Source organism: Gigantopelta aegis, chromosome 11 (genome assembly GCF_016097555.1).
Source record: "Gigantopelta aegis isolate Gae_Host chromosome 11, Gae_host_genome, whole genome shotgun sequence".
In the NCBI taxonomy this organism is placed as follows: Eukaryota; Metazoa; Mollusca; class Gastropoda; order Neomphalida; family Peltospiridae; genus Gigantopelta; species Gigantopelta aegis.
This window is the reverse complement of record NC_054709.1, coordinates 15,752,785-15,779,657: the sequence shown is the minus strand read 5'-3', so window position 1 is coordinate 15,779,657 and position 26,873 is coordinate 15,752,785. Positions and strand designations below refer to the sequence as shown.

General features: G+C 34.9%; 1 protein-coding gene across 1 annotated transcript in view; it reads left to right on the top strand.

The window, feature by feature from the left end:
• Positions 1-20,666, top strand: part of LOC121385043 — a 142,567-nt gene extending 121,901 nt beyond the window's left edge. Inside the window, exons 19-24 of the mRNA XM_041515578.1 lie at positions 412-525; positions 8,076-8,204; positions 9,165-9,278; positions 11,235-11,273; positions 12,760-12,882; positions 15,772-20,666. Coding sequence (XP_041371512.1) covers positions 412-525; positions 8,076-8,204; positions 9,165-9,278; positions 11,235-11,273; positions 12,760-12,882; positions 15,772-15,807 — 555 coding nt within the window. The 3' untranslated portion in view covers positions 15,808-20,666. The remainder of the gene's footprint in view (positions 1-411; positions 526-8,075; positions 8,205-9,164; positions 9,279-11,234; positions 11,274-12,759; positions 12,883-15,771) is intronic.
• Positions 20,667-26,873: the final 6,207 nt, after the last annotated feature.

Sequence of the window (26,873 nt, the reverse complement as noted above, 5' to 3'; positions counted from 1 at the left end):
GTTAACTGAATGCCATGTTTTTGGTGTTAACTGAATGCCGTGTTTTTGGTGTTAACTGAATGCCGTGTTTTGGGTGTTAACTGAATGCCGTGTTTTTGGTCTTAACTGAATGCCATGTTTTTGGTGTTAACTGAATGCCATGTTTTTGGTGTTAACTGAATGCCGTGTTATTGGTGTTAACTGAATACCATGTTTTTGGTGTCAAATGAATGCCTTGTTAACTGAATGCCATGTTAACTAGATGCCATGTTAACTGGATGCCATGTTAATTGAATGTCATGTTAACTGGGTGCCATGTTAACTGTATACCATGTTTTTGGTGTTAAATGAATGCCTTGTTAACTGAATGCCATATTAACTAGATGCCATGTTAACTAAATGCCATGTTAACTGAATGCAATGTTTTTGCAGGATAAAGATCTGGCTGAGTTGATAACTCAGGGGCGGGTTGGCTACCCGAGACGAGACCCAGAAACAGGTGCCCTCCTGCCTCAACATCTTGCCAGTTCTGATGTCTCCAAACAGGTGAGTCATTCACAGCCCACACAGTGTATTTTAAAATGAGAGGGACCACTGTTGGTATGATGGTCTTGGGTGTTGAAGATACATGTATCCGAGGGCCTGAAACTGTTATGAGTGGGGGTATGAACGGTTAGGAGCATATGCTCCTCCAAGAATGTTTTTGAATTTCAGGTGTTAGAATATGGCATTTTTAACCTACTGAGTACATTATGAGGAAAAAAGTATATGGCCACTTGGGGCATGGCCTCTGTGACCACCCACCCACCCACCCCATCTGTTGTGGCAGGGGGTTGGGGGAGCATGCTTCCCCATGAACATTTTGAATTTCAGGTATTAAACTACAGGTGTTAAAATACGGCATTTTCAACATTCTGAGCACAGAAACATTGAAATGTGGTGGGGGGGGGGGGGGAGGGGGGTAATGACCACTGACCAACCCCCTCTTCTTCAGCGTTATGCCGGATTGACAGCTCAGTAATAGAGTGCTTGTTTCAAGCATAATTGGTTGCAGAATCAATAACTCTATATAGACTCAGGCTTTTTTGGACTGGTACCTCAAAGATTGTGGTATGTACTGTCTTGTCTGTGGGAAAGTGCATGTAAAATATCCCTTGCTTCTTTATTAGCAGGGGTGCAGGATTTAGTTCAGTTAATAGAACTCTTGCCTGAGGTGCTTGGGTCATATAGGATGAAACCTCGGCAAACCTATTGAGGTATATCAACGGTCATGGTAGGTGCTGTTCTGTCTATGGTGAAGTGCATATAAAAGATCCCTTGCTACTAATTGAGAAACTGTAGCAGGTTTCCTCTGAAGACTACATGTATATATGTCAGAATTACCAAATGTTTGACAACCATTAGTCATTAATTAAAAAATTAATGTGCTCTAGTGGTATTGATAAACAAAACAAACTTTAACTTTAATTTGGTAGGAATATTTCCTATGAGACAGCAGTGGGTTTCTTCTCTATTTTTCTTGACCCAGCAGAGAGGAATTCCCAAGAAAGTCTGGGGCACATAAGCTTATAATATTATAGAAATATAACAATCAGTCTTTTGCATTTAATTACATTTATTCATTTTGCTTTCAGTTGCTTTTCTAAAAAAAAAAAACCCCACCCCAAAAAGATCCAAATTGAGCAGGGTTCTGCCTATACCAGTTCTGACCAGAACTTTTAACGCTATTTGTGCTCCCAACCAACACTCATAATACTATGCAACATCTCAGCATAATAAAAATCAAGAATTTCAAACATTCTTACCGAAAAATATTTGGTGTTTCAACCACTCATAATCTTTTTTGGCAGAACTCTCAATAAGTTTATAGTTTAGTGTGCAGTGTAGATTTATAGACTAGAACTTACAATAACTGAACTGCATGTTTGTTGTTATGTGAAAAACTACATTGCATAATTATAGGTGCTAATAGATTACATTTAATAATTATAGGCACTAATAGATCCACCATTTTGTGGTAAACTTGTTGTGATATGAGAAATTACATTTAATAATTATAGGTGCTAATAGATCCACCATTTCGTGGTTAACTTGTGATAGATGAAATTACATTTAATAATTATAGGCACCAATAGATTCAGCATTTATGGTAAACTTGTTATGTGAAATAATGTTTAATAATTATAGGCGCTAATAGATCCACCATTTAGTGGTAAATTTGTTGTGATATGTGAAATTACATTTAATAATTATAGGTGCTAATAGATCCACCATTTCGTGGTAAACTTGTTGTGATATGTGAAATTACATTTAATAATTATAGGCACTAATAGATCCACCATTTCGTGGTAAACTTGTCATATATGAAATTACATTTAATAATTACAGGTGCTAATAGATCCACCATTCCGTAATAAACTTATGATATGTGAAATTACATTTAATAATTATAGGTGCTAATAGATCCACCATTTCGTGGTAAACTTGTTGTGATATGTGAAATTACATTTAATAATTATAGGCGCTAATAGATCCACCATTCCGTGGTTGGGCTGGAACATCTCCTGATCTGTTTTTATCAAACCAGGTTGGAATGAGGCATATTTCTGTGCTTATAATATAATTAGGCTAGTTCATATCTTGCATGTGACAAAACTTACAACAGGTGAGATATATCTATACATATATACCTGTATATATAACCATTATTTGTCTGGCACCAATGATATCTGCATTCTTGTGCATTTAGTTCTGTATTAAAGGAACATACCCTAGTTTTTAAACACTAAGGCATATTGTTCACTATTAGAGCCATTTATTATCACTGAAATCAAACATTACTTATATCTTATTGTTTAGATTATCCATTTCCATAGAACCGAAATGTTTCTGGGTATCAGGGTGTTTCTAATACCACAAAATGCATTTTTTTTATATTTTTAAAAACGTCTGAAAAGTAACTGTTACGGAGTCGCGTTTTAGTTTAATTTTAAGGGTATTTCAACATCACAGACTCTTGTTTAACTCAGTTGTATCCAAATTTGTTACATGTTTGTAAATTAACCAAACTTATAAAGTATCCATTTTTTTCGGGTTGGAACTCGAGTCTAATTGAAAGTTATGCCTTAGTGTTTAAAAACTAGGGTCTGTCCCTTTAATTTTGTGTTAGAACTATTTCACAAAACTGTCATTAATAAGTCTACCAACTTTTATAGATACATTCACTATGAACAGAAGAATGTTACTTCCTTGAACATATGTCAAAGGTCAAGGTTATGTGACAGAACACTGCAAAACTCTTACTTTCTTTAATGATCTTTAAATCAATTAACACTTCCCTTAGATTTAACATGTAAATGTAGAGAATATAGTTCATTAATGATGTAGGTTCAGGGCTCGAAACTCGCCAAAACGTATGGTGGCCAAAAAAATAATAATGGATGTTGGCAAATTAAGGTAAGCGAACCATGAACCACGAGCAAGATTTTAATGTGAAATAAATATATGCAATACAAATATTAATAGTGGCTCATATGTTATAGCTCTAAAGAAGATCGCCAAACTAATATTAGTTGGGCAAGTAACGCCTTTATTTTTTAATATTTAAGTCGCCCAAACAGGACATTGGTCACATTTGGCGACCTGACCACAGGACGTTTTGAACCCTGAGGTTATCAGCTTTATCCTGTAACATTAACAATGAGGAACTCCACAAGATTTGCCAAGCAGAATTCCCCATTTGTCTTGAACAGGATATTTAAGCTGTTGACCAACGTCATTAACTTGTTATAATTTTTACCCTGCAATCTGTACAAAAATAATGAAGAAGTCATATTTATTCCTAATTTTTCATACCCAAGTGATGTGTATGATCAATCTAAGCCGTACGTGTACATGTAAGTATGATTTCTATGAAAATATATATACATGTACAACAATGGAAGTAAGGGTTTCTCCCAGAGGGTAAAACAGGTATGGTACCATACCCAAAACAGTTTGCAGATATTTTTTTTTTTAAAGTTAACCGTTTGACAAAATTAATTACTCTTATCATTACTGTATGATTTTCTTAACTGTAACCCTAAACTTAACCCATTTTCTTTCTGTGGGAGGCCCCCCTGATGCCCCAAGTTGACTGGTTGCATTCAATTCCATAGCACCATACTCAAACATTTATTTCTGGTAGAAACACTGAAAGTATTTGATCTATATGATGTCAAACATTAAGATTCATGACGTCATTCTTTGTTAGATTTTAAATTTCTTGTGTTGAAACCTAGTTTTTAACTATATCTATATATCACTATAATCAAGATTTTGAAAACAAAATGTTCCTTGCACGTGACAAGTGATATTTTTCTGCTGATAGTGGTTTATGACTGCTGAAATCAGTGACTATATAGTTGGTCAATATACCACCAGTGGTTGCAGGATAAGTACCATTAAGCCTAGATCACACTATACCACTCAACACAACTTAGCTGTTGATTTGAGTCATGTCATGATGTAGTGTGTATTGAAAAACCAGTCATCTGTAACTGATTGTTAGTCAGCCAAACAGTGTTTGACACAACCGGACATGTTTGGTGACAGATGATGGCTGTTGTATATAGTCGTGGCTGACAACGCAACACGTCGGTCCAATTGAGTCGTGTCATATAATGTGAACTAGGCTTTATAGTCTGCATTTCTAACCACATGACTAATAAAACATTTTACCAAATTCATGAAATATACTTTGTCCTTTTAGAATATTAATTGAATGTTATTTTTGTTTAAAACTTGAAACAAATTCTTCTCTTGTTTCAGATAATAATTCTGTGACATCTAGTTATGTAATATTTATTTCATGCTATGAAATTCACTACAACTTATTTATATCTGAGCCAATTGATCTGTAAATTAGCCACAAAAATGGTGTTTTTATGTTATTTCCAAAACATTTTTACTTTTCGTCTTAAGTCAAACCAAACTGAAATTATTTACAAAAGTCATTTTCATTGAATGATGGGACGGACTATACATGATCAATCAGTGCATTCTGAATTGTCATACGAATTAACCTGACAATTTCTACAGAACCTGGCAATTCTCTAGATATGCATGTGTTTCTTAAAGGCACTTAATTAATAAAAAAAAAACCCCAAAAAACCCCTGTATCTGAATTTTGACATGTGCTAAAAAATAAAAAATTCTTAAAAGGACTATGTTCCTTTAATATATAGTGATGAAAACCCACATCCATGGTGTCAGGAAGTTAATTAACTGTGTGATTGTACATGCCTCTGTCCTGGCTGATTTGTGTTTTGGCTAGTCAATTTTAAATTAGTGTTAACTACTATAGCTCATGTTGTTTGAGGTTTTGCCTCTTAGCTTCAAATCAAACTGCTTAAGATTGCTCTGCCAGAATGCAATATTACATTACTGCAGCGAGTATGTGTGTATTTATGTGCCATATGCATTATTGCAGTGTGTGTGTGTGTGTGTGTGTGTGTGTGTTTATGTGCCATTTATATGCATGCATACATGTACATAATATATATGTAATGTTGCCTGCTTGTGTGAGAGAGAGAGAGAGAGAGAGAGAGAGAGAGAGAGAGAGAGAGAGAGAGAGAGAGAGAGAGAGAGAGAGAGAGAGAGAGAGAGAGAAAGAGAGGGTAACAGAGATGAAGAGACAAAAAGGAAAATAGTTCCCATTGTCTGGTGTCAAAGTATATAATTATTTAACAGGCTTCTAACCTTATAAAGCAAACATACTTATGATTGTGTTGGGGGGGGGGGGGGGGGGTAGGGGTTCACACAGATGAACATCAGTGTTATTACAATAGAGATTTATAAACTGAGTGGTGTTTATATTACATTTGCTGAGGTATATATTAAATATTGTATTTATTTCTAACTTAATATATGTATAGTATCTAATAACAATAGTGCTAGAATAACATATAATAACAATAATCAAATATTGTACATATTAATATAATACACATTAGCATAATAATTTCATACTAGACTGTTATGAACTATGTATGTATATGGATTTAGACTATTCTGTATGTATATTTTATTTAAATTTATATATCTTTGTGGCGATCAAAAGCAATAATATTAGGAAATTTATCTACTATTTTATCATTGATATTTGTTAAATTCTCCCTCTATAGATTAAATGGATTTTAAAAATAAATTCAGTTTATTAGTATATTGGAATAACATTATAAAAGCTGATTTCTGTTATCCTTCATTACTACATGTATGTATTGTATAAATGTGATTTTGTAATAAACTCTACGACATGTAAACCGGAATTCCCCCAAAACCAGACATTTTTCACAGTCCTTTTTAAAAATCAGCACAGAAAATAACCTCTTTAAACTGGTTACCTCTTAAAACCAGACATTTTAATTGGCTTCTAGGGTGTCCGGTTTGGAAGGGTTTCACTGTATACTGTAGATCATAAAATATTAGTGATCTTAACATTTAGCGAAATCCAAATAAGTAGCATATTAGTGACATAGAACTTTAGCGATGTCATCATATCAAAAACTAAAAAAGGAATAAGCTTAAGCTAAAATGTTATGTAGCTTACAGATATTTTGAATTTAGTAGAAAATTGCAGTAATGTGCATGGTAACTAACTATAGTGTTATTTGTTATCCTTTTGGTTTAATCAATAGTATGTAACCATTGTTGTGCCTTCAGTTAATCACAGAAAAAACAATCGCACAAAAGCTTTTTAGAACAGTCTGTTGTACGTCTCTTTAAATATACATGTAGCATCTTGCATGACCTCGCTAAATTCGCTAACATTTTATGCTCGCTACCATTTCCTGATTTACAGTATATATTTTTATTATATATTTTAATATTAAAAATATGCTCAGAATTGCAGCTAATTAAAGAATATTTTGTTCTGACCAAACTTGAACAATTGACCATAACCATGCATACGTACCTTGGGTTTACAAACACTTTCTCTTTATTAAAATACTCTATGATATCTGAAAACAGTTAGATATTTTATGTCATTAAAGAAACTAACTGTAATTTTTGCTAGTTTACTTGCTATTAATGCTTCAGACCTAATATATATTTAAAATATTATGTTGTCTGCTCCAAAGAATCTGAATATTTTTTCAAATGTTTTTTAAGCCTACAAATGTGGATATATAATATACTCATTCTACGAAATGGTTCTCCAAAAATTGGAGACAGATTAACAAAAAAATAATCAAATATAGAGTTTAGTAGGATAAAACACTTTTCATGAAATTTGAGGTGGCCAAACTGTAGATGGCAGACTGGTTACCAAGTGTCCTTATTCTCTCTGTTTGCAATACATGAATGCATGTGGGATGGTGCATATAAAAGATCCCTGGCTGCATTAGGAAAAATGTAGTGGGTTTCCTCTGATGACTATATGTCAGAATAACCAAATGTTTGACATCCAATAGCTGATGATTAATTAATCAATGTGCTCTAGTGGTGTCGTTAAACAAAAACAAACTACAATGGTGAGGTCGCCTGATGCGTGGTCGGTATATGGGATTGATCCCCATCTGTGGACCCATTGGGTTATTTCTTGTTCCAGCCAGTGCACCACGACTGGTATATCAAAGGCCGTTGTATATGTTATCCTTTCTGTAGGATGGTGCATACAAAGGATCCTGTGCTACTCATGGAGAAATGTAGCGGGTTTCCTCTCTAAAACTACAAGTCAAAATTACCAAAATGTTTGACATCCAACAGCTGATGATTAATAAATCATTGTACTCTAGTAGTATCATTAAATGAATGAATGAATGAATGAATGTTTAACGACACCCCAGCACGAAAAATACATCGGCTATTTGGTGTCAAACTATGAGTATTGTTAAACAAAACAAACTTTGACTTCTGTTATCCAAAAATACACTGTGCATATGGAAACACTGCTATTAATAACTAAAGAATGGATTTTTTGATGCATCCATTTCTGCCTTTCATGTCTGCACCACACCTGCACAAATGGAAAATATCCCTAAAGGTGTTGTTTTTTTTACTATGATCTGCTTATTAATTGCTCATTTTTACTGCAATGTTTATGTTGTTTTCAGATGACGAGCAAGGTGGACCAGACAAAGATGGCCCAGAAGAAGTACCACGACGAGCTGGAGATTCAGGCTAATGAGAGAAAGAGAATGCGCGAACTCGAAAAGCTTAAACAGAAACAAGAAGAAGTTCTTGTAAGATATCAGTCCATTGGGCTACTTCTCATTCCAGCCAATGCACCACGACTGGTGTATAAAAGGCTGTGGTGTGTGCTGCCCTGTCTGTGGGATGGTGCATATAAAAGATCCCTTGCTACTAATGAAAAAATAATGTAGTGGGTTTCTTGTCTAAAACTATACGTCAAAATTACAGGCCCATAGCTAATGGGGGGTCGGGGGAGTCGGTTGACCCCCACTACCGGATTTTTTTTTTCAATATGCCCCCGGACCCCTTAAGCAACTTGGGTGCTTTGCACCCTCGTGTGAGCCTATACGCCCCCCCCCCCTCCCCCCTCAAAATCTTGGCTACGGTCCTAAATTACCAAATGTTTGACATCCAATAGAAGGAAATGTAAAACGCACTCAGCACATTTTATTTACAGTTATATGGCGTCGGGACATCCAATAGCTGATGATTAATAAATCAATGTGCTCTAGTGGTGTCGTTAAACAAAACAAACATCATTGTAAGATACATGTATCAAGACAAGGTGTGAATCCAGAGCAGGGTCGCCCCAACTCACAGAGATTACAATTTTCTTCTGGGTTTTTTTAAAGTGCATTCTCAGCTAATATACAACTTCCATTTAAGTTGTTGCATGTGTATCGACACCCCCACCCTGCAAAAAATCCTGGATCCATGCTTAAAAATACCAAAAATTCAGTCAATAAGAGGCCATTTTAATTTCAAAACTTTTATAGTGACAGTACGTTGCTTATTAATTTCAAAAATTGATTAACAATTACTCATTCTTTTTAATTAGTAATTTTCTTTAAACGTTTTCACAGTTAGGCATTTTCTGACAGCAGTATAAAAATTATAAGTGTCCATAACAGAATATTTGGTTGTGAAGAACAACTTTTAAAATTTCATACTGTCAAAAATATGAATAGGATTGTTATGCAGTATGTTTTAGAACTGTCATGTATTTTCAGCACTGTGACGTGTTTGGAGGCCAGTTCCGGAGGTATGGAGGGGGAGCTCCTAAAGGTCCGTACACACAGAAGAAAGAAAACCTCTCTCAGATGCTCTACTCACCCAGGAAAGAGGTGAGAGCTCAATATAGACGCTCTGGGCTTCACAATACTAATAGAAACTAATAGGTTCGAGTCCCAGCAACGGCACGGGAAATTTGTGAGGCCAGAAAGGATTTAATTATCCCCTACACCTAATATCTGTGTATGTAACAGTCAACCTCGACATACATACAATATATATAGATATTCATACATCAATACATATTAGCCAGTGCCAGGTCTGCCCACTGTTTCATACACGTAAGCGGGATTGACCGCGTAACTTGTAAACCCCATGCATATAGTTGAGTTAAAGAGCATCCATTTTATGGATGCCTCAATAGCTCATAAGGTATCGTGGCAAGTCTATAAAAGTTGCAGGTGATTCGGTGCCATAGGTTCGAGTCCCAGCAACTGCACGGGACAATTTGTGAGGCCAGAAAGGATTTAATTATCCCCTGTGCCAGTGCGTTAATATCTATGTATGTAACAGTCAACCTTGATATACATACAGTATATAGATATTCATACATCAGTACTAATAGAAACAGTTCCTGTAGTAATAAGAAATTATTAAACCATTAGGGGTTGCTAAAGTGAGAAGAGATGAAAGACACTTTGATTTTTAATGAATATACAATTGTTTCACTGTTTTGTAGATTTAAAGTCACAGATGCAAGTTTTTAAACTGAACAGTGCATTTTCCCTATTAGAACCGTTTTTGATAACTGAAATCACAGATTACTTTAGTCTGATTAAAGGGACATACCCTAGTTTTTAAACACTAAGGCATATGTTTGCCTATTAGAGCCATTTATGATCACTGAAACCAAACATTACTTAGATTTTATTGTTTAGATTATCCATTTCCGTACATCTTAACTGTTTCTGGTCATCCTGGTGTTTTTTCTAATTACACAATGTATTAAATACCACAAGATGCATTTTTTACATTTTTAAAAATGTATTTAACTCTGAGAAGTAACAGTTATGCAGTCTATTTTTAAGACCGGCCTCGGTGGCGTAGTGGTTAGGCCATCGGTCTACAGGCTGGTAGGTACTGGGTTCGGATCCCAGTCGAGGCATGGCATTTTTAATCCAGATATCGACTCCAAACCCTGAGTGAGTGCTTCGCAAGGCTCAATGGGTAGGTGTAAACCACTTGCACCGACCAGTGATCCATAACTGGTTCAACAAAGGCCATGGTTTGTGCTATCCTGCCTGTGGGAAGCGCAAATAAAAGATCCCTTGCTGCTAATCGGAAAGAGTAGCCCATGTAGTGGCGACAGCGGGCTTCCTCTTAAAATCTGTGTGGTCCTTAACCATATGTCTGACGCCATATAACCATAAATAAAATGTGTTGAGTGCATCGTTTATATAAAACATTTCTTTCATTTCTTTCAATTTTTAAGGTTATTTCTCCATTTCAGTGACACAGACTCGTGTTTCACTCTGTTGTAACTTTATCCAAATGTGACACAGGTTTGTAGATTAAAGGGACAAACCCTAGTTTCAACCTGTAAAAATGCACACTAAGTTTAGTTAATCTACAAACCTGTAACACATTCGGAAAAAGTTACAATTGAGTGAAACATGAGTCTGTGACTTTGAAATGGCGCAATACCCTCTAAAAATAGACTAAAACTCGACTCCATGACTGTTACTTCTCAGACGCACGTGCATTTTTAAAAATATGAAAAATGCAATTTGTGATATTAAAAACACCATGCAGGATGACCAAAAAATCCCTAAAATGTACAGAAATGGATAATCTAAACAATAAAATATAAGTAGAGTATGATTTCAGTTATCAAAAATGGCTCTAATTGTCAAAAATATGCCTTAGTGTTTAAAAACTAGGGTATATCCCTTTAACCAGACTTATATGTCTATTTTCACATGTTGAAACAAGGAACTGTGACTTTAATGCACATTGTACACTCATTACCATCATTAAGATATCATTGATTTGTTTATTTTATGTTACAGGATCGAGTTGTAGCAAAACCGCCGTGGGATTCTTCAGAGGTTTGTATTTGTTAGCTTAAAGGGACAGTCCTGAGTTTACGACCATTGTAAACTGTTTCCGTGTCCAATAGAGCCTTTTTGATGACGTAACATGCAAATTAAATACATTTTCATATTTAAAATATCAGTGTCTGTATTTACAAGGTGTTTGTTGTTGTCTTAATGATTGTAGTAGCCCAAACAGGATTTACTTCCCAATAATTTCATACGTACGGAAACATATATATCACAAATTAAAGTAAAGTAAAGAATACTACAAACATTAGTATATGACCGCAAACATATTTGATATACAGACACTGATATTCTAAACAAGAAAATGTATTTAGTATTAAATAGCAGTTGCCATCAAGGCTCTGTTATCGCAAACATCTTACAATGGCTGCAAACTGAGGGCAGTCTCTTTAAAGAGTTTATCATTGTCAAAGTTAACACATCATGTTTGTTGGGGAAAATACTGAACATAATGACTACACCATTTCTCACTGTCTTTTGTATTTGAGTGGTAGGCAGTTGTTTAGTGTCACACAATATTTTATTTATTTATTTTTATCTCACTGCCCCCCACCCCTCCCCACTTTTGTCCCCTCTCCTTTGAATTCACTCTAACAGTTATTTCTTCCTGACCTGGCAGTTTGTATCTTTTCAACTTTTGCTATCGATCTTCACATCACACCCCATTTTTTTTTGTCCTTTGAATTCACTCTTTATTTCTTCCTAAACTGGCAGTGCGTATCTTTTCAACTTTTGCTGTCCAACTTCACATTCTAGTCCTTGTCTCTCCAGCCACAGCAGTTAATTGTTTGTCTTTTTTTTTACCATTCGTGCCACATACGTGTACCAGCCATTTTCATCAACTTTTTTCTGTCCATTTGGGAGAAATGCTCAAGAAGATACTTGTGTCAGAATTACCAAATGTTTGACATCCAATAGCCAATGATTAATAAATCAATGTGCTCTAGTGGTATCATTAAACTTTTAACTGAAAACTACACATCAGAATTACCAAATGTTTGACATCCAATAGCCGTCGATTAATTAATCAATGTGCTCTAGTGGAGTCTTTATACAAAAACAAACTTCAGCTTTACAAGTGTATGGTTGAAAATCCAAACCTTACTGTTGCCAACTTGCACTTTTCAAGTGATTTCTTTAAGTACCCAGTGGGTGGGACTGGGGATGGGTGGTGGTAGGGAATACTAACCTACAAACACGGCTTTGTTTTACTGTTAGTGATCTCAGATCAACCTGTAAAGTGTATTTTAATGAGCCATGGCGTTTTTTTTTTTTTTTATCTCTGTGTAAAATGTTTATGGGTGTTTTAGGAACTCCTCCCCCTCAAAAAAAAAAAACACCCAAAAAACCCCCCCAACCTCTTTCTAGTGAATGAATGCCATCGTTTGCCCTACTGAACATGCCCTGATCAGTTCCTGTGTTTATGTTTCTCTCTCACTCACTGTCTCACCTGCATGCTCACTGTTTGTAGAATCAGCAGTATAGAAAGGTGTACGAGGAGGACAGACTGTACCCAGTGGGCCACTACGCCAAGAGCACGATTCGCAGCACGCACGCAAACCAGTTTGAGATCCCTGCACAAACAACCAAGGGGGTGAGTCTCTGATATGACAGTCACATTATGCTCATTCTGAGTCTGTGACATGACAGTCACAGGATACTGATGCTGAGTTTGTGACATGACAGTTACAGGATACTGATTCCGAGTGTGACATGACAGCTAATTATACTGTTTCCGCGTCTATGACATGACAGTCACATTATACTTATTCTGAATCTGTGACATGGCAGTCACATTATACTTATTCTGAATCTGTGACATGGCAGTCACATTATACTTATTCTGAATCTGTGACATGGCTGTCACATTATACTTATTCTGAATCTGTGACATGGCAGATATAGGATGCCAATTATGAGTTTATGACATGACAGTCACATTATACTGATTCTGAGTCTGTGACATGACAGTCACATTATACTTATTCTGAATCTGTGACATGACTTTCACAGGATACTGATTCTGTGTATGACATGACAGTCACATTATATTGATTCTGAACCTGTGACATGACAGTCACATTATACTTATTCTGAATCTATGACATGACAGTCACAGGATGCTGATTCTGAATCTGTGACATGACAGTCACATTATATTGATTCTGAATCTGTGACATGACAGTCACAGGATACTAATTCTGAATCTGTGACATGACAGTCACATTATACTTATTCTGAATATGTGACATGACAGTCACAGGATACCAATTCTGAGTATGACATGACAGTCACAGGATGCTGATTCTGAATCTGTGACATGACAGTCACATTATATTGATTCTGAATCTGTGACATGACAGTCACAGGATACTAATTCTGAATCTGTGACATGACAGTCACATTATACTTATTCTGAATATGTGACATGACAGTCACAGGATACCAATTCTGAGTATGACATGACAGTCACAGAATACCAATTCTAAGTCTTTGACATGACAGTAACATACATGTAATACTAATTCTGAGTCTGACATGACAGTCACAGAATACTAATTCTGAGTCTGTGACATGAATGTGACAGAACACTAATTCTGAATATGTAACATAACAGTCAAAGAATACTAATTCTGAGTCTGTGATGTGACAGTCACAGGATACTAATTATGAGTATGACATGACAGTCACATTATACTTATTCTGAATCTATGACATGACAGTCACAGGATACTGATTTTGAGTCTGTGACATGACAGTGAAAGAATACTAATTCTCAGTATGACATGACCATCACAGAATACTTGTTTTGAGTCTCTGAGATGACATTCACGGGATACTGCTCACTCCAGCTAAGGTTCTACTCTTAATTGTGTGTGGTTGTTGAAAGGATGGTGAGTGATCTGTGGAGGAAACACTCATATGTGGTGTACAAGTAAAGCATTAGTTTGTGTAAGTCTTTCAATAAAGGGGTGGGACGTAGCCCAGTGGTAGAGCGCTCGCTTGATGTGTGGTCGGTTTGGGATCGATCTCCGTCAGTGGGCCCATTGGGCTATTTCTCGTTCCAGCCAGTGCACCATGACTGGTATATCAAAGGCCATGGTATGTGCTATCCTGTCTGTGGGATGGTGCATATAAAAGATCCCTTGCCACTAAAACAAAAATATAGCAGGTTTTATCTCCAAGACTATATGAAAAATTACCAAATGTTTGACATCCAATAGCAGATGATTAATAAATCAGTCTGCTCTAGTGGTGTCATTAAACAAAACAAACTTTTTCTTTCAATAAGTGGTTATGCATGTATGTTAGGGTCACTGTGTGACTATGTTTGTCTATGTAGTGATGCCACATTATACATTTAAAAAAATATATTATACCGGTACTTTTTTCTTGGAAATACTACTTTTTATCCTTTTTTAATACCTTTTTTCACATGAAAATACATTTTTTTATCCTTTTTTTTCTGCAAAAAATAACTTAAGAAATCATAAGATTTCAAATTTGACCATCGTAAGATTTGTGCTTTGGTAGTCTTTTTTTTCGGGAGTGGTTTGTTCTTTGTTGCGTGGAGTGTTTGTAGAGCTCTCTGATCCTGCTGCTCTCAGTGACCAAGTGACAGGGTACTAAAATATGCAGAACAGAGTGTTCAACAATCACAAATCCTCACAACATGGTACACACCATTCCTTGAGGTTGGTCATAAGCAGCAAATATTAGTAGGACAAAGGTAGCGAATGTCATATGTAAATTTATCTATCGGGGTAAGTTGATGAAAAATTATACTTATTTTAATACTTTTTTAAAGACCATTTTGATAATTTTTGGGGGGCAAGATTCCACACTTTTTTTTTCAAATGCAGAGTGGCAGCACTGTTATGCTTTGTGTTTGTATGTGTGTGTTTTGGTATATATGTGCAGAAGTAGTAAGTTATATAGAGAATACTAAATGAGTTCCCGTTTGAGACCGTTTATATTACAATGAGTGTATTTTTAATCGTACATCACGAGCGAAAGCGAGTGATTTACAATTAAAAACATACGAGGGGCGGGACGTAGCCCAGTGGTATAGCGCTCGCTTGATGCGCGGTTGGTTTGGGATCAATCCCCATCAGTGGGTCCATTGGGCTATTTCTCGCTCCAGCCAGTGCACCACGACTGGTATATCAAAGGCCGTGGTATGTGCTATCCTGTCTGTGGGATGGTGCATATAAAAGATCCCTTGCTGCTAATCGAAAAGAGTAGCCCATAAAGTGGCCACAGCAGGTTTCCTCCCTCAATATCTGTGTGGTCCTTAACCATATGACCTACGCCATATAACTGTAAATGAAATGTGTTGAGTATGTCGGTAAATAAAACATTTCATTCCTTCCTTCATTATAAATGCCCTACTATATAGTGGGGAACATGTTACAACACAGCAGCAAAGTCAGAACAGACTATAAAAGACTATTTAAATGAAAATGTTTTTTCTTTATTGCAGAATTATCACCCACCAGCACCATATGCCACCATCTGAACAGTGACATCAGTTTGTTGAAGTACATGTACCAGATTTGTTGAAGTACATTATACCAGATTTGTTGAAGTACATGTACCAGATTAATTGAAGTACATGATACCACATTTGTTGAAGTACATTATACCAGATTTGTTGAAGTACATGTACCAGATTAATTGAAGTACATGATACCACATTTGTTGAAGTACATTATACCAGATTTGTTACAATACAGTTTAAATGTTGCACTGTAGTTTAAAGTGCTTACATTACAAAGTACCTAGGGAGGGTGGGATGTAGCCCAGTGGTAAAGTGCTCATCTGATACACTATCAATCTGGGATCAAGTACATTATACCAGATTTATTCAAGTACATGTACCAGATAAATTGTTCAAGTACATGTACTGGATAAATTAAGTACATGTACCAGATTTGTTGAAGTACATGTACCAGATAAATTGAAGTACATGTACCAGATAAATAGAGTACATGTACCAGATTTGTTGAAGTACATGTACCAGATAAATAGAGTACATGTACCAGATTGATTGAAGTACATTATTTATTGAAGTACATGTACCGGATAAATTGAAGTACATGTACCAGATTTGTTGAAGTACATGTTTCAGATTTGTTGAAGTACATGTATCAGATTTGCCCATTCTAGATTAATGAAATCAATATGGACTATATCATACTAACACTGACAATCCACACACCCGTATAGTATCTAGATTAGAACACCTGCATTTGTCTCATATTTCACAGTTACAATGTACTTCATTTTTAATCTTTCTATTTGTAATCTGGAAAAAAATTTGGTTTAGCCAATATTTCAGATATGTAACATTGTATTTCCTTGAAAATTATTAAAATATGTTTAATTTTAAGAATATGTTATTATCAAAGAATAAATGTTGTAGACACTTTGTATAAAAATTAGCAGTTGGCTAATTTTGCAGTGGACAGTGTGAGCCCTGAATCTGTGAAGATTTATATATTGTGTAAATGTATTGCCTTTCTACATGTAACCATGACAACATTTTTATTATACTTTAATTGTCTAAATGTAAAAAAATTTGGCATAAATGTGTGCTGTTATATTTATGCAGTTCTTTTATGAATGATTAATCTATACTAACCAAATTCAGTATTCATCAATATTATATCAAATTAAAGTTTAGTTTTAAGAATAACAAAAGACTAATTAAAAACACTGAAAATTAAAAGAAATGGTTGCGAAAAACCCAACCTAAATACATGTAACTGCCTGTAAGCATTAATTTGTAACTGTTAATTGGAACCGAAATATGTTTTTGTCTGGTATTTTATATATAATGGGTGATCTGATGAGTATAAATTGTAATCAACCCACTGTTTAGTATTATTGTAACCATCTGTGATAAACCTTTTACATGTTGTTAGGTCAATCTATTTATTCTAGCTGTTTCTCAGATAGTGAAATGGAGACATTTCAAATAGGAAAATTGATGCATTTACAGTACACAATTATAGACTTGAAGTCTTAAATATTGATTTTATATAGGGATTTAGACATTGTTTTTAAATCCTCCTTTTAACTTTGTATTGTTTTCTACTTGATATGTAGCTATTCCCTAGCATTTTTTTCTGGGGGTTTTCCCCAAGTTTTAAGACCTGGCTTCTGCAGTTGACAATAATAAAAATGCATATTAAGTCAGACATCTTTACGACATTTGCAATGAAACTATACTAATGTCCAAATTTGTTTGTTTTACAAGGTTTTAAATTGTATTATAGAAAACCAACAAATAGTATGGTGCGAATTAAAGTCAGGGCCGTAGCAGTTGCCCATCTCCCCCCCCCCCCCTAAATTTTTTTATAGAAACTTAAAGAAAATGCTCTTCTTAACTGTTTACAAAGTTTTAGACTAATAACTACTCAGTTGCCCCCCCCCCCCCCCCCCCCCCCCCAACAAAAAATCCTAGCTACGGCCTTAAAAGTATCAACAATATTTATCAAATTATTCAGATTTTATGTGTGTAGTTTCTTTTGGATATCAGTATATTTAATTATACACATTTTCCTTCTTTGATGATATAAATGCAATAATTGTATCAGTTATACTTTTAGTTTTTTGGGTTTTTTTTTACAAGAAAGAGCATTACCTGAGCAAATTTAATATTATGACGAGTGATGACAAGACAAATGCAAAATTGTAATAATGTCTGACTGTATGAATGTTTGCCTTTGTCTCCTTCACAATTCTTTTTTTTTTTTTTGCATTCATTGTGCATCAATTAGTTGACTAATTCCATGAATAATTTTTTTTCTAAACTTGGCATATTCCTAAGAACTAGAGTCATTGATGCTTGAATTTCCTTGATGATTTTTGGCAATTACCATAGTTGTTTAGTTTTATTTGTTTTTTGTTTTTTAATATGATATACATACATTTTAAAATAGTTTTTTTCCCCTTGGTTTTCGGAGAGATATTTTTCAAACTTGTTATTAGCCTTATGTGCTTCTTAGCATGAAGGGGATTAAGTACTAGTGATACTTCATGTACTACTTCAATATGTGATTTTAATCGTACCTAGCTAACCTCGTATTTCTCTGTGTATCGATCAGTATACCGTGTATTTGACTTTTACTAGTTTGTTATTCATGATAATTAATCTTCTAACGTTTTTAACATTTTGTTTAAAAACTAGTCCTTAACATTTACATGTATATTTATTTTATGTTTCAACAAATGTTTTGTTTTTTCTCTATTTCATTATCTATAAATTGTTTTGTAATACCTTTTTTTTTAGATGATACATGTAAATAAGAATCCATGACAATATTTCGACATTTGACAGTTATCTCCCATTTGACAGTTATCTCCCATTTGACTATGAATTGTTTTCTGCATAGGTTTCCATGTTCCTAATTTTCAATGATGTTTGTTTTTGTTATAATTTCTTTTTACCAGTTATTATCCTATTATAACTTTTGACACATTTTTGACATCTGGTTTTTTTTTTGGTGTTTTTTTACTCTCTTTTTTTTTTATCAGAGAGACTTTTGTGCAAATAATTTTATACAAAACCTTTTTTTTAAATTAATACATTTTTCAATGTATACTGACTACTAAAACAATTGCCAACTCAGTATTTCAAACTTAGCAATCTGCATAAAACCCACTCTGGTAGCATACATGTATGTGTATTTTTCGTCATTTCGTACATCAGAGTGGTGTTTGATGGTTGCAAAATGTTTGGCACATTGCATGAAACTGAAATACTAAATCAATAGGAAGTGATTATAAAAGACCTTCTCAAATATATATCGGCTCCCGCCTGCTACCGATTCCGGTCGGGCTGCTGGTGCTTCCTGCAACCAGGACAGGCATGTGCTACAACAACTTATTCTGAATGTGCACAGTAAAACCCTATGACCTGACCTAAATATATCAGTCAACAAGTCTCAAACTTGACAGGAGGTAGAAAGCAAACACAACTGAAACTGCACAATAGACTTTTTGCGATCAGCTTCATAAGCAACTTTAGCTTTCCATCTTATTTCTGACAGTATTTCAGATATATCCAAAATTCCTCATTTTTAGGAATGATAATATAAATCATAAGCTTATATATATCCACGTTTGTCTGAAGTTTTCTACAATGCTGTTTAAAAAATTCACACTATAAGTCTTAATAAGTTTGTAGAACTGCTTCTCAGTTTTGTCACATTTGCTTCCAAATTAACATTGGAGAAGCAAAGATTGCTTTCGGTTAGACAAAATGACTTTCGAATCTTAGAAACATTCAGTGTTCTTTTTAAATATTTAGGTAACATTTAAAACAAATCTACTTTCACTTAGAATGGTCATTGTGGTCACAAACATCTAAACTGAAACAGCATTAATTTCCAAACGAATAATTTTATGAGGTTTTGTAACACGTTTCATATTGATGGATTCATTGATTGGAGTTTTCCAATTTTGGGAACTGTAGTGGAAACTGGGGGAATGTAGCCTTTTATATGTGAAGAATCTATTTACCTTTGCTTGACACCCATCAGCTGATGTATTTTTCATGATGTGTCATTGCCATTCATGTTTCATTCATTCATTCTATGAGAAGTTAATGAAGAAAGTCAGTGGGTTGGGGTTCCCCAAATTTGGTCATTAAACTAAAAATTGGGCAGACTTTATATAAAGATATTGGTGATGGGGGGAGAAAAGATGGCATAATCTCAACCCCTACCCCCCATAAAACTTTAAAAAAATAAATCTTTTGAAAATCCATATTATGTATTTACCGGTATGTAATGTGGAGATGATTTGGGAATAACTAATTGCATTGATTGAATGGCGACATGAAACAAGCTAGTTAGTTTTCCTTCTAGTTGTAAGTTAATGTTACTATACACAGGGCTAGCTCTGAGTGAGCAAAATATTTCGCCAAATTGTTTCTAAAAAAAATTCTAAAATTACATAAAATTATTTTGCCAAATTAAAATAAAATTTGCCAACTGCTTTCAAAATTTGCAATTGGCAAATTTTGCAAGTATCAGAGCTAACCCTGCTATAGATTGTAAACACAGCATTACTATTGATATAATCATGTATACCGCGTATTACAGGGTAAGCTGGCCAGTGTACTTCATCTCTGACTGTGATATAACTCGACCTATTGGAGCCGAAAGGTGCTCTGTCATGACTGCATCAATTTATCCCCATTTTCAGTCCTTTACCAGTCCAATTGGAGGTGTCTACATAGGCAGGGCTTCTAAATTATGGTAGCCCCACTCCCATGGCTAGTGATATTCAATGTTGGGCTAGTAAATAACTACTATTGCCATGCCCGACAGGGCTTCTAGATTATGGTAGCCCCACTCCCATGGCTAGTGATATTCAATGTTGGGCTAGTAAATAACTACTATTGCCATGCCCGACAGAGCTTCTAGATTATGGTAGTCCCACTCCCATGGCTAGTGATATTCAATGTTGGGCTAGTAAATAACTACTATTGCCATGCCCGACAGAGCTTCTAGATTATGGTAGTCCCACTCCCATGGCTAATGATATTCAATGTTGGGCTAGTAAATAACTACTATCGCCATGCCAGACAGGGCTTCTAGATTATGGTAGCCCCACTCCCATGGCTAGTGATATTCAATGTTGGGCTAGTAAATAACTACTATTGCCCTGCCTGACAGCTAATGAAAAAAATAAATCAAATGTTGCAGTTAAATTTATTTTTTAAATAAGTATATCCTGTCCTCACCTCAACCCCCCAATGTTAGTGTTTTTAAGCTCTATCTCCGTCTTTAGGTGACGTATCTGATTATTACTATTATTTAGTAAAGTAGGCCTAGTGAATTTTTAATTGTGGCTCATAAACTTTTAAAATCTCTGATCTAAAAATTCTAGAAGCCTGTCTTTCTGTACGTCTTTCCCACATATAGTTTGCAGGACAGCCCCCCCCCCCTCCTTTTCAGCCCCCACCCCCTCCTTTTCCTTTAAAATAATTGAGGGGCATTCCCTCAGACAGTTTTTGAATATCGGCTCAATTTTATTTTTACGCTATATATACCTCTGATAATGAATCAATCTGTGGATGTTCCCCAGGGCCAGTGCCTATAAAAAGTTTAGAGTCTAGACTCAATTTCAAACGACGTCGGATGCAATTTGTATGGCATTATCATGACATTAAAGTCTCAGATTCTATTAGAGTCTCGAGTATAGATCGACTCTTTAAGTTTTATAAGCACCAGGCCTGGGCACTTTTCAGCTCTACTAGGTCGATACAGTGACAGGAATTTACTAGTTGTAGCTAGTTTAAAGGGACAGATCCTAATAAATTAACACTATGTTTAGTTAATCTACAAACCTGAAACACATTTGGATAAAGTTTCAACCCGTGAAAATTAACACTATGTTTAGTTAATCAACAAACCTGTAACACATTTGGATAAAGTTTCAACCCGTGAAAATTAACACTATGTTTAGTTAATCAACAAACCTGTAACACATTTGGATAAAGTTACAACTGAGTGAAACGGGAGTCTGTGACTTTGAAGTGGTGAAATACCCTCTGAAAATAGACTAAAACTAGACTCCATAACTGTTACTTCTCAGACGCACATGCGTTTTTTAAACATACGAGAAATGAATTTTGTGATATTAAAAACACCATGCTGATCAAACACTTCGAATGTACGGAAATTGATAATCTAAACCATAGAATCTAAGTAAAGTATGATTTCAGTTATCAAATACGGCTATAATAGTACAAAATATGCCTTAGTGTTTAAAAACTAGGGTATGTCCCTTTAATTCCTCTTCATACTTATAGTATTATGTAACTGTCTCATAGTTGTACGAGTTTGGTTTTGTTTTCAGTATTTATTACATTCACCATATATTATGAAATTATTCTTCTATCTTTATAAAAATTAATTTCATTTTCAACGTTTATCGTCTGTGTATATGTTTGTGCATATTTTTGACATTTTACTATTTATTTATTATTTCTTAAAATTGTTTTTAATAATATATACATATACATATATAAGGTTCTAATTCAGTAGAAATGTAACCTCTAAATGCATTATTTATTTTTAAAAAAAAATCTATTTGAATGTGAAACACCATTTTATATTTTAAGAAATATAGTCTGTAATTTCAATGTTTCATTATTTACTGGTATTTAGAAAACAAATTAATTTGAATGTAAAACACCGTTTCATCTTTTTTAATGTAATGCATTATGGGTTTGATCAATGAAATGATTGTAAATCTACACAATATTTTTGTTTCTTTCATTGTGTTATTCATCAGTGTTTACATTTTGTAGAAATTAAAGGCACGGTTTCTTGCCAGTTTTGCCCACTAAATGGCCTGACTCGATCTTATCTGAAAATATACACACTAAGCAAAAGAAATGCAAATATTATATATATATATATTAGTTTTGTCTTCGGGTTTTTTGTTTTATTTGTTCATGATGCAATTGATTTGGAATATAGACTGCCTAACATGTTCACAAGACATTTTTAATTTTAGCAGACACAAAAACAAAAAGAATTCAAACAGAATAATTTTAATTAAATTAAAACAAAAACTAAATTTAATATTTACATTTCTTTTATTGTTCAGTATATATAATTTGCTTTTTGAAAATTCAACCAAAAACATCATCATCATATCCCACATGGCATAAATATTTTGTGTCTGTTGAAATAATCACTGTCTTATGAGGAATCTGAGGCCCATGTTGACTCTCTATGTAAAAAATTATTTTTTATCTTGAAAAAACATTTTGGTATATGACTGAGAAAAAACAAACAAATATTTGAAAATTTATAGCCAATATTAATTATGCTAGCTGCTTAAAATTACATTATCCACATAACTCGGCTTTTAATAGGTCAAAAGAGCACAAAACCTGCCTTTAAATCATGACAAAAAAATTACTATTTTAAATAAATAAATGTTTTGTCACGCATTTTCTTAAAATGAACCAATGCAGCACTTTATCATTTCTGTGATAAATAAACAAAAGAAAGAAAAGTCTTCTAGTTTTTTGTTTTATTGTGATGTCAAAGTAAATGGAGAACTTAATAATTATACTCCCACAAGGCAGGACGTATAGCTCAGTGGTGGAGCTCTTGTATACGGTGTGATGGGTCACATTATCCCGAGATGTGATGGGTCACAAGATCCTGAGGTGTGATAGGTAACAGGATCTCTGATGTCATGGGTCACATGTTCCTGAGGTGTGATGGGTCACAAAATCCTGAGGTGTGATAGGTCACAGGATCTCTGTCATGGGTCACATGTTCCTGAGGTGTGATGGGTCACAAAATCCTGAGGTGTGATAGGTCACAGGATCTCTATGTCATGGGTCACATGTTCCTGAGGTGTGATGGGTCACAAGATCCTGAGGTGTCATGGGTCACGTTCCTGAGATGTGATGGGCCACAAAATTCTTAGGTGTGATAGGTCACAGGATCTCTGATGTCATGGATCACATGTTCCTGAGGTGTGATGGGTCACAAAATCCTGTCATTACTGTTATGTCATTACAAACATTCCTATTCACCGTATAACATTCTTGCAAAGTGATCATCTGCTGTAAATCAGGTAGGTACTGGGTTCGTACCTTGGTACCAGCTCCTACCCAGAGCCAGGTTCAACAACTCGGTAGGTAGGTTTAAGTGCAATACACAAACTTCAGATCTCCCTCATTAACCACTAAATCAGTCATTGAAAGAGCTCAGATAGCTGTTTTACCAAGTAAAAGGTGCTTGAACCATAAATTGGATATACATGTAAGTCTTAGTATGAAAATAAATTGATTACTGGCTTCAGTGGCATCATGGTTAAGCCATCAGACATACGGCTGGTAGGTAGTGTGTTGGCACACCGGTATCGGTTCCCACTCGATGAGTAGGTGTAAGACATAAGGCTGGTAGGTAGTGTGTTGGCACACCGGTATCGGTTCCCACTCGATGAGTAGGTGTAAGACCACTACACCCACTTCTCTCTCACTAACAACTAACTCTGTCCTGGACAGACAGCCTAGATAGCTGAGGTGTGTGCCCAAGACAGCCTGCTTGAAATTTAACTGGATATAAGCATGGAAATATGTTGAAATGAAATTAATATAGTATCTTAAGTGACTTCCCATAATCAATTTAGGGGAGAAATTAACCACTCGTCAACATTAGCAATTAACCACTCTTATCAATTGTGTTTACAGCATAAGAAAGAGAAGAAAACATTAATTTATTTAACAACGCACTCAACGTATTTTAATTTCAGTTATGTGGCGTTTTTTATAGCAAAGTCTGTGCCTTCATATTTACTCACCAAAATGAAACGGACAAACACATGAAAACAGAAATATATCACTTTACTGTGTAACAGAAACTCCAGTCTGATACAGTAAATATATAAGAAATAAATCTTTAAAAAATATATTTAATAAATACAACATGCTCTTTTATATTTAGAGAATAACTAAAGAGCCATTTTATATTTTTAAAAAACCCAGTTAAAAGTGACAATGGAAGGAAGGAAATGGTTTATTTAACAATGCACTAAGTGACAATGGATATTATTATTATTATTAATAACAATAAAGATAAGCATTTAAAAGCAATACATGTCCCATATCCCCGCCCAACATATTTTCTTATATCTCGTAAGTTTATGGGTCATAACTGTGAAAATGGATAAATGACAGACAGAAGGACGGAGATGAAACGTATAGTCCCCATCCCCCGGGTTGGACCGGTAGAGAACTAATAGCCAATTCGCTCTGAGAAATTATAAATGATCTGTCCTGAACGACTGAATGTTGTAAATTTTCGCTTGAGGCGATAAACAGAATGCCCAAAATACACGCCCAAATTAAGTACGAACATGCTGGCCTCAAAATATTTCACCTCAAAATCAGTAAAATGTTAATTAAGTTTAATTAATTTAAAATAACTTGAAACGCATTTCTGAATATTGATCACTCTCCAGCAGCTGTTAATGACCGTACTGAACTAAAACGACCTTCTTGCACTCAGAAAAGACAAAAGTTCCCATTGTGCCCAAATTAGTGAGATTTAATCAATGAAACCCTGAGCCTTTGGTGAATGTTTCACAACATTAATTCAACACAAATGATAATCTTTAACTCCTCGAGACTAATAAAGCTGGTCTGACCCATGGCACTAACTAACGACCACCGGCAGCAGGGGAGCATAGTAGGTGGTTACAAGTGCCTCTTAACAATGCCAGAAGTAACTACTGAACACTCCCCGAAATGGTCAGACTAAGCCCTCAGCTAAAAGCTGATGGGGAATGTCAGGTGTGTGGCACAGATAGCCACAAGAGACAAGCACCTGTCGCAGTTGGAGAGACAAGGACTGGGATGTGGAAGTAGACAGTGAAAAAAGTTGAAAGCTAGGAGGAGTTGCCAGATTGGGAAGAAATGAGATGGAAGTCAACAGAGAGAAAGGAAAGGGGGCAGTGGGATTAAAAAAACCCAAAACCCCAACCCCTCATCATTGCAAAAGGTTATTCGCTTTATTATCCACTGTCACTTTTAACTCTTTCTCTTTTTTTTAAATATAAAAATCCTCTGCTATCTAAAAGCAATCCCAGAAGCCATTACACTACACAACCCCAAGCACAGCACACAACATGATAAAAAAGATGTCATGGAATAACGGTATCTTTTTAAATACACATACAGCCAAATTTTCAGCGATAGAAATAAGCAAAATATTTTACTAATCCACCGGACAAATACATCTAGAAATCTATTTGTCCACCAATATTTTCACTTGTCCAAATAAATATATTGTTTTATTCAAGTGCCAGGATGATGGTTGTGATTGCTCGAAATGAAACTGCACTGACAATTTTTACTTGTCACTGGACAACTAACGAGGCACATTTTACTTGTCCGAATAAATGTTCACTTGTCAGGACAAACAGACAAGTGTTTATTTTGAACAATGATATTTACAATACAAAATAATATGGCAGTGACTGCATTGGAAAATAATTATTTTTCAAGATTTTTAAAGCCACTGCTTAATATACAAAATTATATACCATTTCATATTTATGAAAGAAATGTGTCAAAATTTCCTGTAAATCTCCGTAGATCAAATAACATGTGTTATCTGACCTATAAATAAAACATTGTTAAAATGATTGAAACTAAAGTTTCGGTTGCAGCACAAACAACCAATCAAACAGGGGTTTCTTAAAGCCTGCCCATCAGTGGCTAAATAAGCAATTTGCATACTGTGTAATAAGCAAAAACATATTACCACAGATGTTTTAGCCTATATACATGTAGGTCATACAAATATTTTAATGTTTAATTGTTCTAAATATTTATTTCCATTAAAAAAAATAAAAAATAAAAATGATGTTTACAAGTTTGTTTTGTTTAACCACACCACTAGAGCACACTGATCAGGGCCGTACCTTGATCAAAATCCGGGGGGAGGGGGGGGCACTACTTTTTATATATAAAAAAGAAACTATATAAATTAAACCCTGAGATGTGTATGCTATTTTCTGGAGTAAAACAAAAAAGTG